Genomic DNA, 14745 nt, shown 5'->3' on the forward strand with positions numbered 1-14745 from the left:
CAACACACCGCTCTCCTGGCCGTTGCCGCTGTTCGTGACCGGAGTCGTTACTTCACAGTCAAGTAGCTCCTCAATTGGCTTGACAAGGCGTGAGTGCAGACCGCTCGCCAACAGCGCTCGGTACAACCGCGCGATCACCCATTCGAGGGCTAGACAAGCCCGACAGTGCTTAACTTCGGTGGTCTGAAAGGAATTGGTGTTACCACTACGGCAAGGCCGTTGGCATCATAATTAACTGTGATTCACAGTAATTTTTTTTAAATCTGAAGATAACCTGTGGCAAAGGTGGAAACCCATAGTCTTAATAACCATAAAAAATGTCCTAAACGGCGTCTTTCTTTCTTCATTATATTAAAACTGGTCATGGCGACCTCAGAAGTCATGTCTTCAGCGTGGAAGAGGAGAAAAGGCAAATTAAGAAGTTTATACAGGGTCGAAGTAGGAGAGTGTAGAGGGCTATAGAAAGGTGAGGCGGGGTGCTCGGCATTCGAGTGTTTGTAGGGAATGGTAATAATCTAATTCGCATAAGAGAGAACTGGACGAATTAAGGTCTTGTAGATGTGGAGTATGATGAACGGACGCAATTCCTAAGTTCGGGCGATCAGTAGTTTGTCTTTTTCCGTGTTAGTTTATGGTCGAGGATTAGCCTGAAGTGTTTTGGTTATCGGATAGGAAGTAGAAGAAAAAGAATGCAGTGAAAGCTGTGGGAGCTTTCTCCTATAGTTACTGCCTTGGTCTCAGAAAGATTGATCTTGTGGAGGTAAGATGTTTGAAACGGAATTAAAGGTCTTAAGTCCCGTATTAACTAAAACAGAGCTTGTGTATAGCCCGCACTGTCAGCAGCAGAAAGGTGGTGGCTGTGCAGGCCGGGCCGCCAGGCACGGGAAAGACGCTGCTGGTGCGGGCGCTGGCCACAGAGAGCCGTGGGCAGCTCGCCTTCTTCAACGTCTCCTCCTCCACCCTCACATCGCGCTGGCGGGGCGACTCCGAGAAGCTGGTGAGTGCTGCCACCACTCTCCTAAGTTACTCACCACACTCTAACTCACCCGCCTCTAGGGTTGAGGTCGCTAACACACGCTTGTGTCATGGTTCTTGACGAGAAAGATACCGGTTCAGATCCTCACAACGGCCGGCCGAAGTGGCCGTGCGGTTCTAGGCGCTGCAGTCTGGAACTGCGAGACCGCTACGGACGCAGGTTCGAATCCTGCCTCGGGCATGGATGTGTGTGATGTCCTTAGGTTAGTTAGGTTTAACTAGTTCTAAATTCTAGGCGACTAATGACCTCAGAAGTTGAGTCCCATAGTGCTCACAGCCATTTGGACCATTTTTTCCTCACAACGGGGAAACTTAATCTCAGGTTTACTGCTAGCAAAGGAAGAAAAGTTGTTGGCGTAAAGTTCCTCATTACTATACTCAGAAGTCCATTAAAATTACTTGTTAGTTGACGACTGTCTGTTTGCGCTACAGTGTTCCCACATCGGCTGCCACCTACCACTCGGTTATTGGCGCCACACAAACATGGCGGGTAACACAAGTGCTGTTACTTAACGTGTAATCAAGGATTAATGTTGGAAGCGGCCGCCGTGAGGTATGACGGGAATGCGAGATGCTCTCTCGGTAGTTGATTTGTGGCACCAATGACTGAACTGCGACAGACGATGCGTTTTGTAACCCTGAATTTAAACTCGTGTCCTAACCTAATCACAACCTCCTGATGTGCAATATATCCGAGAAAACGGCAGCGAACAATTTGCGGCAGAGCTGTTAATCAACTTGAGACTGAAAAATTTCAGTTTGAGCACGAAATCAAAGTGTAAATTGTTGCTTTCATTGGTTACCTGAAACTATCCTCACACGGGCTACACGAACTGTCACGTTATCAACCAATGAGCATTTCTGGTTACAGGTTACAGGCAACACATGCACGTTCCAAAGCAAAAAGTAATAATATGAAAAAAAAGAACAAATGAAAAAGTCAATATGATGATGAAACTGACGTGGTGAAGTATCAGGAATAAATAATTACATTTAAACCAGCTTGCTGAATGAAATTAACAATGGGTCATTTGGATATCATTTAGAAATAAAAAATTTCATAGTATGTAAGGAGAGTCGAACCCTCGACCTACCACACATTCCACACATAAGGGACGCGTTATAACCTCTACATTACACCCCCACCCTGCATTAATGACTTTCCAGAACGAGTCGAACAATGATTTGCAGCCTTTGAAAAGTAATAATAATTGTATATCTAGTCTTGCATGAACGGATCCAACCTGTTTTGGTTAGTGCTGTATGTGAACGATGCGTATTTCATTAGGATCGTTGTGTGTGTGTGTGTGTGTGTGTGTGTTTGTGTGTGTGTGTGTGTGTGTGTGTGTGTGTGTGTGTGCGCGCGCGCGTGTGTGTATCTGTGTGTGTGTGTGTGTCTGTGTGTGGGTGTTTTATCGTCTCTGATGGAATGCTAAATAAAAGGGGCACGCCTAGGAATCGAGATCCAAAATTCCAAACACGTCAAGGAAGAAAGTCGTACAAGAAATTGGAAGTGAACTCACCAATTGTAGCAGTCCGGCAATAGCGAACACTTTGATCGTGACGTTGAGCACACTGATTGCAGGAAACCAGCTGAAGCACGTGGAGTGTCAACCAACAAGAAATTATAATTAGACAACAGCGCGAACTTCCGGGGTCATGGGACATTCAACCGTTCATTACCTCTTCCTCCCACCGACAACAGTACAAGAAGGAGGTGGAACTTCTTCTCTCTGCATCAGTTCTAGAGGAAGTGTATGGAGCAAAAATACGAATAACATCGCGCAGACACTCACCTACGCCGGCCGGAGTGGTCGAGCGGTTCTAGGCGCCACAGTTTGGAACCGCGTGACCGCTAGGGTCGCAGGTTCGAATCCTGCCTCGGGCATGGATGTGTGTTGTGTTCTTAGGTTAGTTAGGTTTAAGTAGTTCTAAGTTCTAGGGGACTGATGACCTCAGAAGTTAAGTCCCATAGTGTTCAGAGCCATTTGAACCATTTGAACACTCACCTACATGACACATATTTTAACATTCCCACACCATCAAGAAAGAGTAAAAAAGTTAACAGTCGCACGAAAATGAGTTCACCAGTTGATTTTTATGATACAAAAATCTTTTCTTAACACCATATTCCAGCTATGTACTCGAAAATATTAAAGAAAGAATAAAATTTTTAATGTTTAAAACTACTCATCTTTCTTTGTTCTTCATGCAGGTTGTGCGGTAAAAATTACTTTGTTTGAACGACTGAGTGATATAGTCATGACATTCAAAACATATTTAAGAGCTGTTAACCATCACCTATTAAAACTGTTAAACATGATGCCCAGCACAGCAGGAAAGGCGGTCTACAGATATCAGAAAGCAAAGTTTAAACTAGTAAAACATGTGCAGGCCAGGTGTTCCATAAAATAGTGTATCAATACTGAGATTTTTCTATTGTTTTATAGTGTCTGTAATACGCATATCTTTAGGTTCTTATGAAGTAGATGTGACAGTTTTTGTTTGTTGTATGTTAGATTATCAAGCTATTTACAACAGATTTTACACCACACAGTTTTAAATTGTTGTTGCCACTGACATACATCGTGATATTTGGAATAATTATGGGCTTGCAACTGCACATTAATCATTAATATTTGGAGTTATATTGATGCTTAGAAGGTTAAAACCATTATAAATCTTTATTTTAGATCAATTTTTTGACATTAAATACATTATAAATCTTTATTTTAGATAATTTTTTTTGACATTTCGACTCTGACCAAGAATACCAGAGGTCAGTTAAGAACGTCGGATCTTGATCTAAATAAAACATGCGTCAGTGTGTCGGTATTCTATTCATCACAACTTGCATGACCTAACGGAGACATTTTTATGGTACCAATGCAAACAAATCGAGGAGCCAGACGACACCAGACGTAAGCTAGCTTCAAATAAGCGGCTACGATTACAGGGTTTTAATTAAAATCACACGAAACGTGTATTTCATTTATTTTGGTTTTAACTAAACATTGTTCGTTTCGTCACTTCAAAATTAGCAGTGTTAATTTTTTCAGTTTGATGTTCAGCTAGGCGCTAAGTTTGCTACGAGTATTGGTAGATATTTCATCTCATGGAGTCTCAGGAAGGTTGTGAATCTCTTGTGAAAAGAGAGTTTCATTGTGTGTCACCGAGAAACTGTGACGAGCAATTGTCTCATATATATGGTAACATTTTTGTTGTGCAGTATAGTATTCCCTATTACCGTCTACAAGTTATGGGTATCTTTTGAGGATAAATGTGAACTGTGCACAAATTACGTTTTATTAATGGCACGTCTGACTAAATATACGGCTGACATTCATATAGTCTGCCCCGAGACTCAATAGTATTAGACACGATGCCTTTGCGTTTTTTTTTTTTTATACAAATTGTGTCGAGCTTGACAGGCATCTCTTTCTTATCATGAAAAGCACAACTGGTTTATCTTAATATTCCCCTAAGTGGACAGTTATCTGTGGATGTGCTTCGAGGCTGAAATGTGCTTGGGCACTATCGTTTTAGAACCAAAATTTTCAGAAACTCTTGGCAATCTGTAGCACTTGAGAATGCTGGAAGAAATACAGACACTGGCAGAGTGTTGCCAACCATTCTAGCCCCCATGTACATGGGAAATCTTTGTTGGTGAGATGTAACAGTAATCGCATATAGATTATCATAGTCCCAGATGTGACTCTCCCGACTTTTGATGTTCGGTAAGTATGCCTCTTATGTCAATTACAAGAGTGCGCAGAAGGTAACATCGTGGACTTTTTGATGAAGAAACCAGTGCACTGACTCCGTACGAAGTGTGAAATTCGGCGCGCCGGTACCTGCACCCTCTGAAAGTGGTACATGTGTAAGCTCCACACTTGTTATAGCAGCCAAATGGTTAGGTTTTCATAGCACGTGGCAGAATATGAGTACCAGCAGACGGTGAATTTTTAAACTTCTTCTTCGTGACAACTTCAGTATTCAGTGTTCTTGCATCATACTTCCACCAGATATGTAGGAACACAGGAGATAATGGACGAACTGGACTTGAAACTAGAGTAGAAACATTAATTTCTGAAGTTACTCTTTCGTTGTCAGATGGCTCAAAAGGCTGGCCTGTTACAGATGAACACAGAAAATCTGTTTCATCAGATACATCATCGTTGCCAGTAGTGTGATATAAAAAATTTCTATGATAAAACGATTTGTAAATTACAAAAGTAAATAATTATGATATGATTAACTGTAGCGGCTTACATAGCCTAACTGCTTTCGTGTCCAGTCAGCCTAACCACATACTCTTTCTCTATCCAAGTAACTCAAAACAAAAACTGCTAAACTGTGGTTAATCGAAAACGAGACAAACTGCTTAAGTAGTAAACACTTACAATTATTGTGATTTATTTCACTTCACCAAAAGTCTTCTTGAAGTAATAAAAATACAATAAACAAAACGAGCAGGAAAAAGTTTCAACTCAAGAAAAAAGCCTATTCAAAACATTTGCAATTCAACTGTTTTTAACAGCCTAAGTAGTTAGAGATGAGATATTTCTTGAGCTATTTGGTGGAGGACACAGGAAACAATTTCTTCTAGAATTTAAAAGCGGGTACCAGTTCTACATCTACATATACACACATACATACTCCGCCAGCCACCGTACCGTGCGTGGCACAGGGTACCGTGTACCTCCAAGTTACGAGTATTTATCATTTCCTGTTCCACTCGCAAACAGAGCGAGGGAAAAACGACTGTCTGTCTGCCTCCGTATGTGCCGTAATTTCTCGTATCTTAAATTTGTAGTCCTTACGCGCAGTGAACCATCGACCTTGCCGTTGGTGGGGAGGCTTGCGTGCCTCAGCGATACAGATGGCCGTACCGTAGGTGCAACCACAACGGAGGGGTATCTGTTGAGAGGCCAGACAAACGTGTGGTTCCTGAAGGGAGGGCAGCAGCCTTTTCAGTAGTTGCAGGGGCAACAGTCTGAATGACCGACTGACGTGGCCTTGCAACATTAACCAAAACGGCCTTGCTGTGCTGGTACTGCGAACGGCTGAAAGCAAGGGGAAACTACGGCCGTAATTTTTCCCGAGGGCATGCAGCTTTACTGTATAGATAAATAATGATGGCGTCCTCTTGGGTAAAATATTCCGGAGGTAAAATAGTCCCCCATTCGGATCTCCGGGCGGGGACTACTCAACAGGACGTCGTTATAGGAAAAAGAAAACTGGCGTTCTACGGATCGGAGCGTGGGACGTCAGATCCCTTAACCGGGCAGGTAGATTAGAAAATTTAAAAAGGGAAATGGATAGGTTAAAGTTAGATATAGTGGGAATTAGCGAAGTTCGGTGGCAGGAGGAACAAGACTTTTGGTCAGGTGAATACAGGGTTATAAACACAAAATCAAATAGGGGTAATGCAGGAGTAGGTTTAATGATGAATTAAAAAATAGGTTTGCGGGTAAGCTACTACAAACAGCATAGTGAACGCATTATTGTGGCAAAGTTGGACACGAAGCCCATGCCTACTACAGTAGTACAAGTTTATATTCCAACTAGCTCTGCAGATGATGAAGAAATTGATGAAATGTATGATGAGACAAAAGAAATTATTCAGGTAGTGAAGGGAGACGAAAATTTAACAGTCATGGGTGACTGGAATTCGAGAGTAGGGAAAGGGAGAGAAGGAAACATAGTAGGTGAATATGGATTGGGGCTAAGAAATGAAAGAGGAAGCCGTCTGGTAGAGTTTTGCACAGAGAATAACTTAATCAAAGCTAACACTTGGTTCAAGAATCATGAAAGAAGGTTGTATACATGGAAGAATCCTGGAGATACTAGAAGGTATCAGATAGATTATATAATGGTAAGACAGAGATTTAGGAACCAGGTTTTAAATTGTAAGACATTTCCAGGGGCAGATGTGGACTCTGACCACAATCTATTGATTATGAATTGTAGATTACAACTGAAGAAACTGCAAAAAGATGGGAATTTAAGGAGATGGGACCTGGATAAACTGAAAGAACCAGAGGTTGTACAGAGTTTCAGGGAGAGCATAAGGGAACAATTGACAGGAATGGGGGAAAGAAGTACAGTAGAAGAGGAATGGGTAGGTCTGAGGGATGAAGTAGTGAAGGCAGCAGAGGATCAAGTAGGTAAAAAGACGAGGGCTAGTAGAACTCCTTGGGTAACAGAAGAAATATTGAATTTAATTGATGAAAGGAGAAAATGTAAAAATGCAGTAAATGAAGCAGGCAAAAAGGAATACAGACGTCTCAAAAATGTGATCGACAGGAAGTGCAAAATGGCTAAGCAGGGATGGCTAGAGGAGAAAAGTAATGATGTAGAGGCTTATCTCACTAGGGGTATGATAGATACTGCCTACAGGAAAATTAAAGAGACGTTTGGAGAAAAGAGAACCACTTGTATGAATATCAAGAGCTCAGATGGAAACCCAGTTCTAAGCAAAGAAGGGAAAGCAGAAAGGCGGAAGGAGTATATAGAGGGTATATACAAGGGCGATGTACTTGAGGACAATATTATGGAAATGGAAGAGGATGTAAATGAAGATGAAATGGGAGATACGATACTGCATGAAGAGTTTAACAGAGCACTGAAAGACCTGAGTCGAAACAAGGCGCTGGGAGTAGACAACATTCCATTAGAACTACTGACGGCCTTGGGAGAGCCAGTCCTGACAAAACTCTACCATCTGGTGAGCAAGATGTATGAGACAGGCGAAATACCCTCAGACTTCAAGAAGAATATAATAATTCCAATCCCAAAGAAAGCAGGTGTTGACAGATGTGAAAATTACCGAACTATCAGTTTAATAAGTCACAGCTGCAAAATACTAACGCGAATTCCTTACAGACGAATGGAAAAAGTAGTAGAAGCCGACCTCGGGGAAGATCAGTTTGGATTCCGTAGAAATGTTGGAACACGTGAGGCAATACTGACCTTACGACGTATCTTAGAAGGAAGATTAAGGAAAGGCAAACCTACGTTTCTATCATTTGTAGACTTAGAGAAAGCTTTTGACAATGTTGATTGGAATACTCTCTTTCAAATTCTAAAGGTGGCAGGGGTAAAATACAAGGAGCGAAAGGCTATTTACAATTTGTACAGAAACCAGATGGCAGTTATAAGAGTCGAGGGGCATGAAAGGGAAGCAGTGGTTGGGAAGGGAGTGAGACAGGGTTGTAGCCTCTCCCCGATGTTATTCAATCTGTATATTGAGCAAGCAGTAAAGGAAACTAAAGAAAATTCGGATTTGGTATTAAAATCCATGGAGAAGAAATAAAAACTTTGAGGTTCGCCGATGACATTGTAATTCTGTCAGAGACAGCAAAGAACTTGGAAGAGCAGTTGAACGGAATGGACAGTGTCTTGAAAGGAGGATATAAGATGAACATCAACAAAAGCAAAACGAGGATAATGGAATGTGGTCGAATTAAGTCGGGTGATGCTGAGGGAATTAGATTAGGAAATGAGACACTTAAAGTAGTAAAGGAGTTTTGCTATTTGGGGAGCAAAATAACTGATGATGGTCGAAGTAGAGAGGATATAAAATGTAGACTGGCAATGGGAAGGAAAGCGTTTCTGAAGAAGAGAAATTTGTTAACATCGGGTATAGGTTTAAGTGTGAGGAAGACGTTTCTGAAAGTATTTGTATGGAGTGTAGCCATGTATGGAAGTGAAACATAGACGATAAATAGTTTCGACAAGAAGAGAATAGAAGCTTTCGAAATGTGGTGCTACAGAAGAATGCTGAAGATTAGATGGATAGATCACATAACTAATGATGAAGCATTGAATAGAATTCGGGAGGAGAGGAGTCTGTGGCACAACTTGACAAGAAGAAGGGACCGGTTGATAGAACATGCTCTGAGGCACCAAGGGATCACAAATTTAGCATTGGAGGGCAGCGTGGAGGGTAAAAATCGTAGAGGGAGACCAAGAGATGAATACGCTAAACAGATTCTGAAGGATGTGGGTTGCAGTAAGTACTGGGAGATGAAGAAGCTTGCACAGGATAGGGTAGCGTGGAGAGCTGCATCAAACCAGTCTCAGGACTGAAGACCACAACAACAACAACGCGCAGTGTATGTTGGCGGCAGTAGAATCGTTCAGCAGTCAGCTTGTCAGCTTCAAATGCCAGTTCTCTAGATTTCCACAATAGTGTTCGCTAAAAAAACGTCGCCTTCTCTCCATAGATTTCCATTTGAGTTCCCGAAGCATCTCCGTAACATTTAGGCGTTGTTCGAACCTACCGGTAACAAATCTTGTAGCCTCCCTCCGATTCTTTGCGATGTTCTCCTTTAATCCGACCTTGTACGTATCTCAAACACTCGAGAAGTACACAAGAACAGGCCGCACTAGCGTCCCATACACGATCTCTTATGCAGATGAACCACACTTTCCTAAAATTCTCCCAATAAACTGAAGTTCAACCATTCGCCTTCCCCGCCACAGTTCTCACATGCTCGTTCCATTTCATATCTCTTTGTAACGTCCTGCCCAGATATTTACATGACGTGACTGTGTCAAGCAGGACACTACTACAGTTGTATCCGAACATTACGGGTTTGTTTTCCCTACTCATCCGCATTAACTTACATTTTTGCACACTTAGAGCTATACTGAACAGCCGAGAAAACTGACACACGTGCCTAATATCGTGTAGGGCCTCCGCGAGCACGCAGAAGTGCCGCAACACGACGTGGCATGGTCTCGACTAATGGCTGAAGTAGTTCTGGAGGGAATTGACACTATGAATCATGCAGGGCTGTCCATAAATCCGCAAGAGTACGAGGGGGTGGAGATCTCTTCTGAACAGCACGTTGAAAGGCATCCCAGATATGCTCAATAATGTTCATGTCTGAAGAGCTTGATGGCCAGAGAAAGTGTTTAAACTCAAAAGAGTGTTTTTGGAGCCACTCTGTAGCAATTCTGGACGTGTGGGGTGTCTCGCATTTCCCTGCTGAAATTACCCAAGTCCGTCGGAATGCACAATGGACATGAATGGATGCAGGTGATCAGACAGGATGCTTACGTACGTGTCACCTGCCAGAGTCGTATCTAGACGTATCAGGGTTCCCATATCACTCCAATTGTACACGCCCTACACCATTAGAGGGCCTCCACCAGCTTGAACAGTTCCCTGCTGACATGCAGAGTCCATGGATTCATGAGGCTGTCTCCATACCCAAACACATCCATCCACTCGATGCAATTTGGAACGAGATTCGTCTGATCAGGTAACATGTTTCTAGTCATCAACAGTTCAATATCGGTGTTGACGCACCCAGGAGAGACGTAAAGGTTTGTGTCATGCTGTCATCAAAGGTGCACGACTGGGCCTTTGGCTCCGAAAGCCCATATCGATTATGTTTCGTTGAATGGTTCGCACACTGACAGTTGTTGATAGCCCAGCATTGAAGCCTGCAGCAGTTTGCGGAAAGGTTGCACTTATGTCACGTTGAACGATTCTGTTCAGTCATCGTTGGCCCTGTTCTTGCAGGATCTTTTTCCGGCCACAGCAATGTCGGAGATTTGATGTTTTACCGGATTCCTGATATTCACGGTACACTCGTGAAATGGTCGTACGGGAAAATCTCCATTTCATCGCCACCTGAGAGATGCTGTGTCACATCGCTCGTGCGCCCACTATAACACTACGCTCAAACTCACTTAAGGGGCTCCGGAACGCCCTATACTTGCAATGTTAAAATAACGCTTATAAATTACATCTTTCCTCACAAAGTATTTGAGGCAGGAAGTTGAACTTTTTACAGATTATTTATTGGAATATGGGCTACAACTTAACACAGGGATTTTACAAAATTTTAGTTCAGTTATTAAAGATGATTTTTTTTTCAATTGTAATGAAAATTCACAACATTTTTTTGCAATTTTTTATTTATATATTCAAAAATATACAGTTTTTTGGAAAAAGGCTGTGTTAAATTATGCAGAAGGTACTGTGTAACATTTACTGAAAGTTTGAAACAAATATGTTTGGAAGATCCTTAGAAAACATGTAATTAGTATGAGAAAATAAAAGTTTTGGGAATCGAGCGACAAAGATTGGATTAACTTTTTAGTGCATTCCAGGTCCATAGGATGGATTATCTTCATCCTCTGCAAACTCCTCCTCCAGTTTCCTCTTGTTCCTCCTCCTGTTTACTCTTGCTTGTATTTCTAGACTCTTTACAGCCCTGTCTGCAGCACGAAGGCGTTCCTTGTCTAAAGCAAGCATCGCTCGTACCATGTTAGAACCTATCTTCATTCCCATATTTCTAAATACCTTTGGCTTTCCAACATTTCTCCTTTTCTCAAAAGCCTTCAGAGGATTTCTAATAACTTTACTTTTATTCATTATTATACTTCAACAAAACAGAGACTCAAGAAACAGAATTAATTACGAATATTTTCGAGATAACGACAGAGTAAATAAACATGAAACAATCGACAATCACACCAGCGATATATATTGAACCATCACAGGTTAGCCACAACACATACTTTATCTCACATCACTAAAATGTACCTGATGAACACGGACGTTAATAATAACACAATTTGACAGCAGTTTAACAGCGCCACAGTGGGTCACGCCCATGTAGAACACATTTCAAAAAAAATAATTAAAAATAGTTGTAGTCTTCGGAATTGAATAAATTATACATCTATTAAAAGGTAATAGTCTGCAGATTCAGAAAACGCAAAAAAGTAAAAATTGAACTTTTCATGATTTTGAGCCTTTCCGGAGCCCCTTGTCCAGATAACCTGCCAAGTGTAGCAGCAGTAACTGAACTAACAACTGCGCTAGGAACTTGTCTTATATAGGCGTTGCCGACCGCAACGCCGTATTCTGCCTGTTTACACATCTCTGTATTTGAATACGCATGCCTATACCAGTTTCTTTGGCGCTTCAGTGTAGCTGCCATTCATCACACCAATTAGGTATTTTGTCTAAGTCATCTTGTGTCCACCTACAACCACTCAACTTTGATACCTTACCGTACACCACAGCATTATCAGCAAACAACCGTAGATTGCTGGCAACACTCTCCGGTAAATGTTACCTTTATAGAGAACAACAGCGGTCCTATCACACTTCGCTGGGGCACGCCTGACGATATATTTGTTTCTAATGAACACTCGCCGTCGAGGACAACGTACTAGGTTCTATAAGTTAAAAAATCTTCGAGCCACTCACATATCTGTGAACCTGTTTCGTGTGTTCGAACCTTCATTAACAGCTTGCAATGGGGCACCGTATCAGGTGGTTTCAGGAAATCTAGAAATATGGAATCTGCCTGTTGCTCTTTATCCATAGTTTGTAGTATGTCATTGGAGAAATGGGCAGGCTCTGTTTCGCATGAGCGATGCTTTCTAAAACCCTGCTGATTTTTGGACATGAGCTTGCCGGTCTCAAGGAAAGTTATTGTATTCGAACTGAGAATATGTTCACGTATTCTGTAGCAAAACGAAGTTAGGGATATTGGTATGTAACTAAGCGGGTCCGTTCTTTTACCCTTCTTATATACAGGAGTCACCTGTGCTTTCTTCTAGACGCTGGGCGCGAGATTCGCGACAAATGCAAGCTAGGTAAGGGGCCAAGGCCATAAAGTAGGCTTGGGATTCCATCCGGACCTCGCGACCTATTTGCTTTCAGATCTTTCAGTTGTTTCTCTACGCCACGCATGCTTGTTACTATGTCGTCCATACGGGAGTCTGCCCAATGGTCAAATGACTGTATGTTTGTACGATTCTCCTGCGTGAACGATTTCTTGAACGCGAAAATTAAAACTTCGTCTTTCGTTTTGCTATCTTCATTTGCCACACCAGACTGGTCAACAAGGGACTGGATGGAAGCTTTAGATCCGCTTAGCGATTTTACGTAGGACCAGAATTACCTCGGATTATCTGCCAGATCTTTTGTTATGGTGTGACGGTGGTAGTTGCCGAATGCTTCGCGCATAGTTCTTTTCACAGACCGAAGAATCTCCGCTAACTTTTACTTGTCGTCTTTTGTGCATTCTCTTTTGAATTGAGAGTGCAACAGCCCCTGCTTTCTCAGCTTTTTCCGAACTTTGTTATTAAACCATGTTCGATCTTTTGCATCCGTAAACCACGTACTAGGCACAAAACTTTGCAGACCACGATTTTCAATCTCCTTAAACTTTGCCCAAAATTCCTCTACGCCCATCTTACTGGAACTAAGTGATGTCAGTTCACCAAATGAGATGCTAAAACTGCTTATCTGCTGCTTCTAGCAGAAACACTCTTCTAGCTTCTTCACTGGTTTATTAACTTTCGTAACCGTAATGCTATAATGACATCATGGTCGCTAATCCCCATTTTCATACCACCGTTGTAGATAATGTCTAGCCTATATGTAGCTACAAGGTCTAAGATTTTCCACTGCACGCGGGGTGCCGAACTAGTTGCTCAAGACAGTTTTCAGAAAACATGTTCAACAGTACTTCGCACGACTGTTCCTCTGTAACCCCGCAGTAAGTGCATAGACATCCCAGTCTATACTCAGTAGGTTAAAGACGCCTCCAACTAGTATTGCAAGATCTGGGTTTTTACGTGCTACTGACCATACAATTTCTTTTGACGACTCTAGAACCGGTAGAGCGGTATCGGATTGCTGGTAAAAACATCCAACAATTATCTTGGTTTCACCTAGACTTGTTATACGCGACCAAATAACCTCCCTGTCCCACTCAACATCGACTTCAATAGAGACTATATTTTTGTCAACTGCAATGAACACGGACCCTCCTATGACCTCTAACCCATCTTTCTGATATGCGTTCTGTTCCACTACTCGCTAAATATCTCAGAGTTTCCACTTCAGGTTTCAGCCAGCTCTCGCGCCCAAGAATAATCTGAGCGCTAGAACTTGCCTGGAGGCCAATAAATTCGGGAACTTTGTTACGAATACCTCGTCATTTTACTGAGAAAATTTTGACAGTCGAAGTGTCTTTACTCTGAATGCGGTCTGACTTTCCTTGCTGTGTAATGACTGGCGAGTGTTCATCGTAGTACCGCAGACTATCACCTAGCCCTCATATGTACTCTACAAGTACTCTGTTACCCGAGTCGCTGCTTGCTTTTTGTAGTATATCCTTGACCTATCAAGGGGTTGTGCTACAAATCCCCACTCGTTAATGTAGATGTAGGAATCTGCAGCCAAGACCGTCACAGAGTCAACAAATCCTTTGGCTGAGACCCTGCCCTCGGCTCCAAATCAAGGACCCTGATCAACTCTGAGAACAAAGCTGCGAACTCTGAGCTCTGCTTGCACCCCATGCGCAAGACAGCAGCCTTCACCATCTCCGCCAACCACGTGTATGAACTGAGACTTCGTTGTTACCTACATGAACCACAACTGCAGACGACTTCACCATGCACGCTTGACAGACGGAAGCAGGGCTGCCTCCACACCTCAGATGAGGTCCCCCAGCAGACAATCCGAGTGTACACTGGCTTTCTTTCCAATCCTGAACGCTATCTAGAGATCACCATAACGTTGCAGATCCTGATAACTAGCAAAACTCCCCCACCCCCCATGTGCCTGTTCGAACCCTGCTGAAGCAGCGGACAAACGTCCACACACAGAGTGAACGAGCGAGGCCAGACAGCTAGTCTCCACATTGGACCTCCATCTCGAGTGAC

The 14745-nt window shown here is 42.5% G+C and overlaps 1 protein-coding gene across 1 annotated transcript in view; it reads left to right on the forward strand.

Annotated features, from left to right (window-relative positions):
* LOC126205577 (uncharacterized) overlaps positions 1–14745 on the forward strand; it is a 326088-nt gene that overhangs the window by 60434 nt on the left and 250909 nt on the right. Inside the window, exon 4 of the mRNA XM_049938872.1 lies at positions 866–997. Within this exon, the coding sequence (XP_049794829.1) occupies positions 866–997 (132 nt within the window). The remainder of the gene's footprint in view (positions 1–865; positions 998–14745) is intronic.

This window comes from Schistocerca nitens, chromosome 1 (assembly GCF_023898315.1).
Source record: "Schistocerca nitens isolate TAMUIC-IGC-003100 chromosome 1, iqSchNite1.1, whole genome shotgun sequence".
NCBI classification, from domain to species: Eukaryota; Metazoa; Arthropoda; class Insecta; order Orthoptera; family Acrididae; genus Schistocerca; species Schistocerca nitens.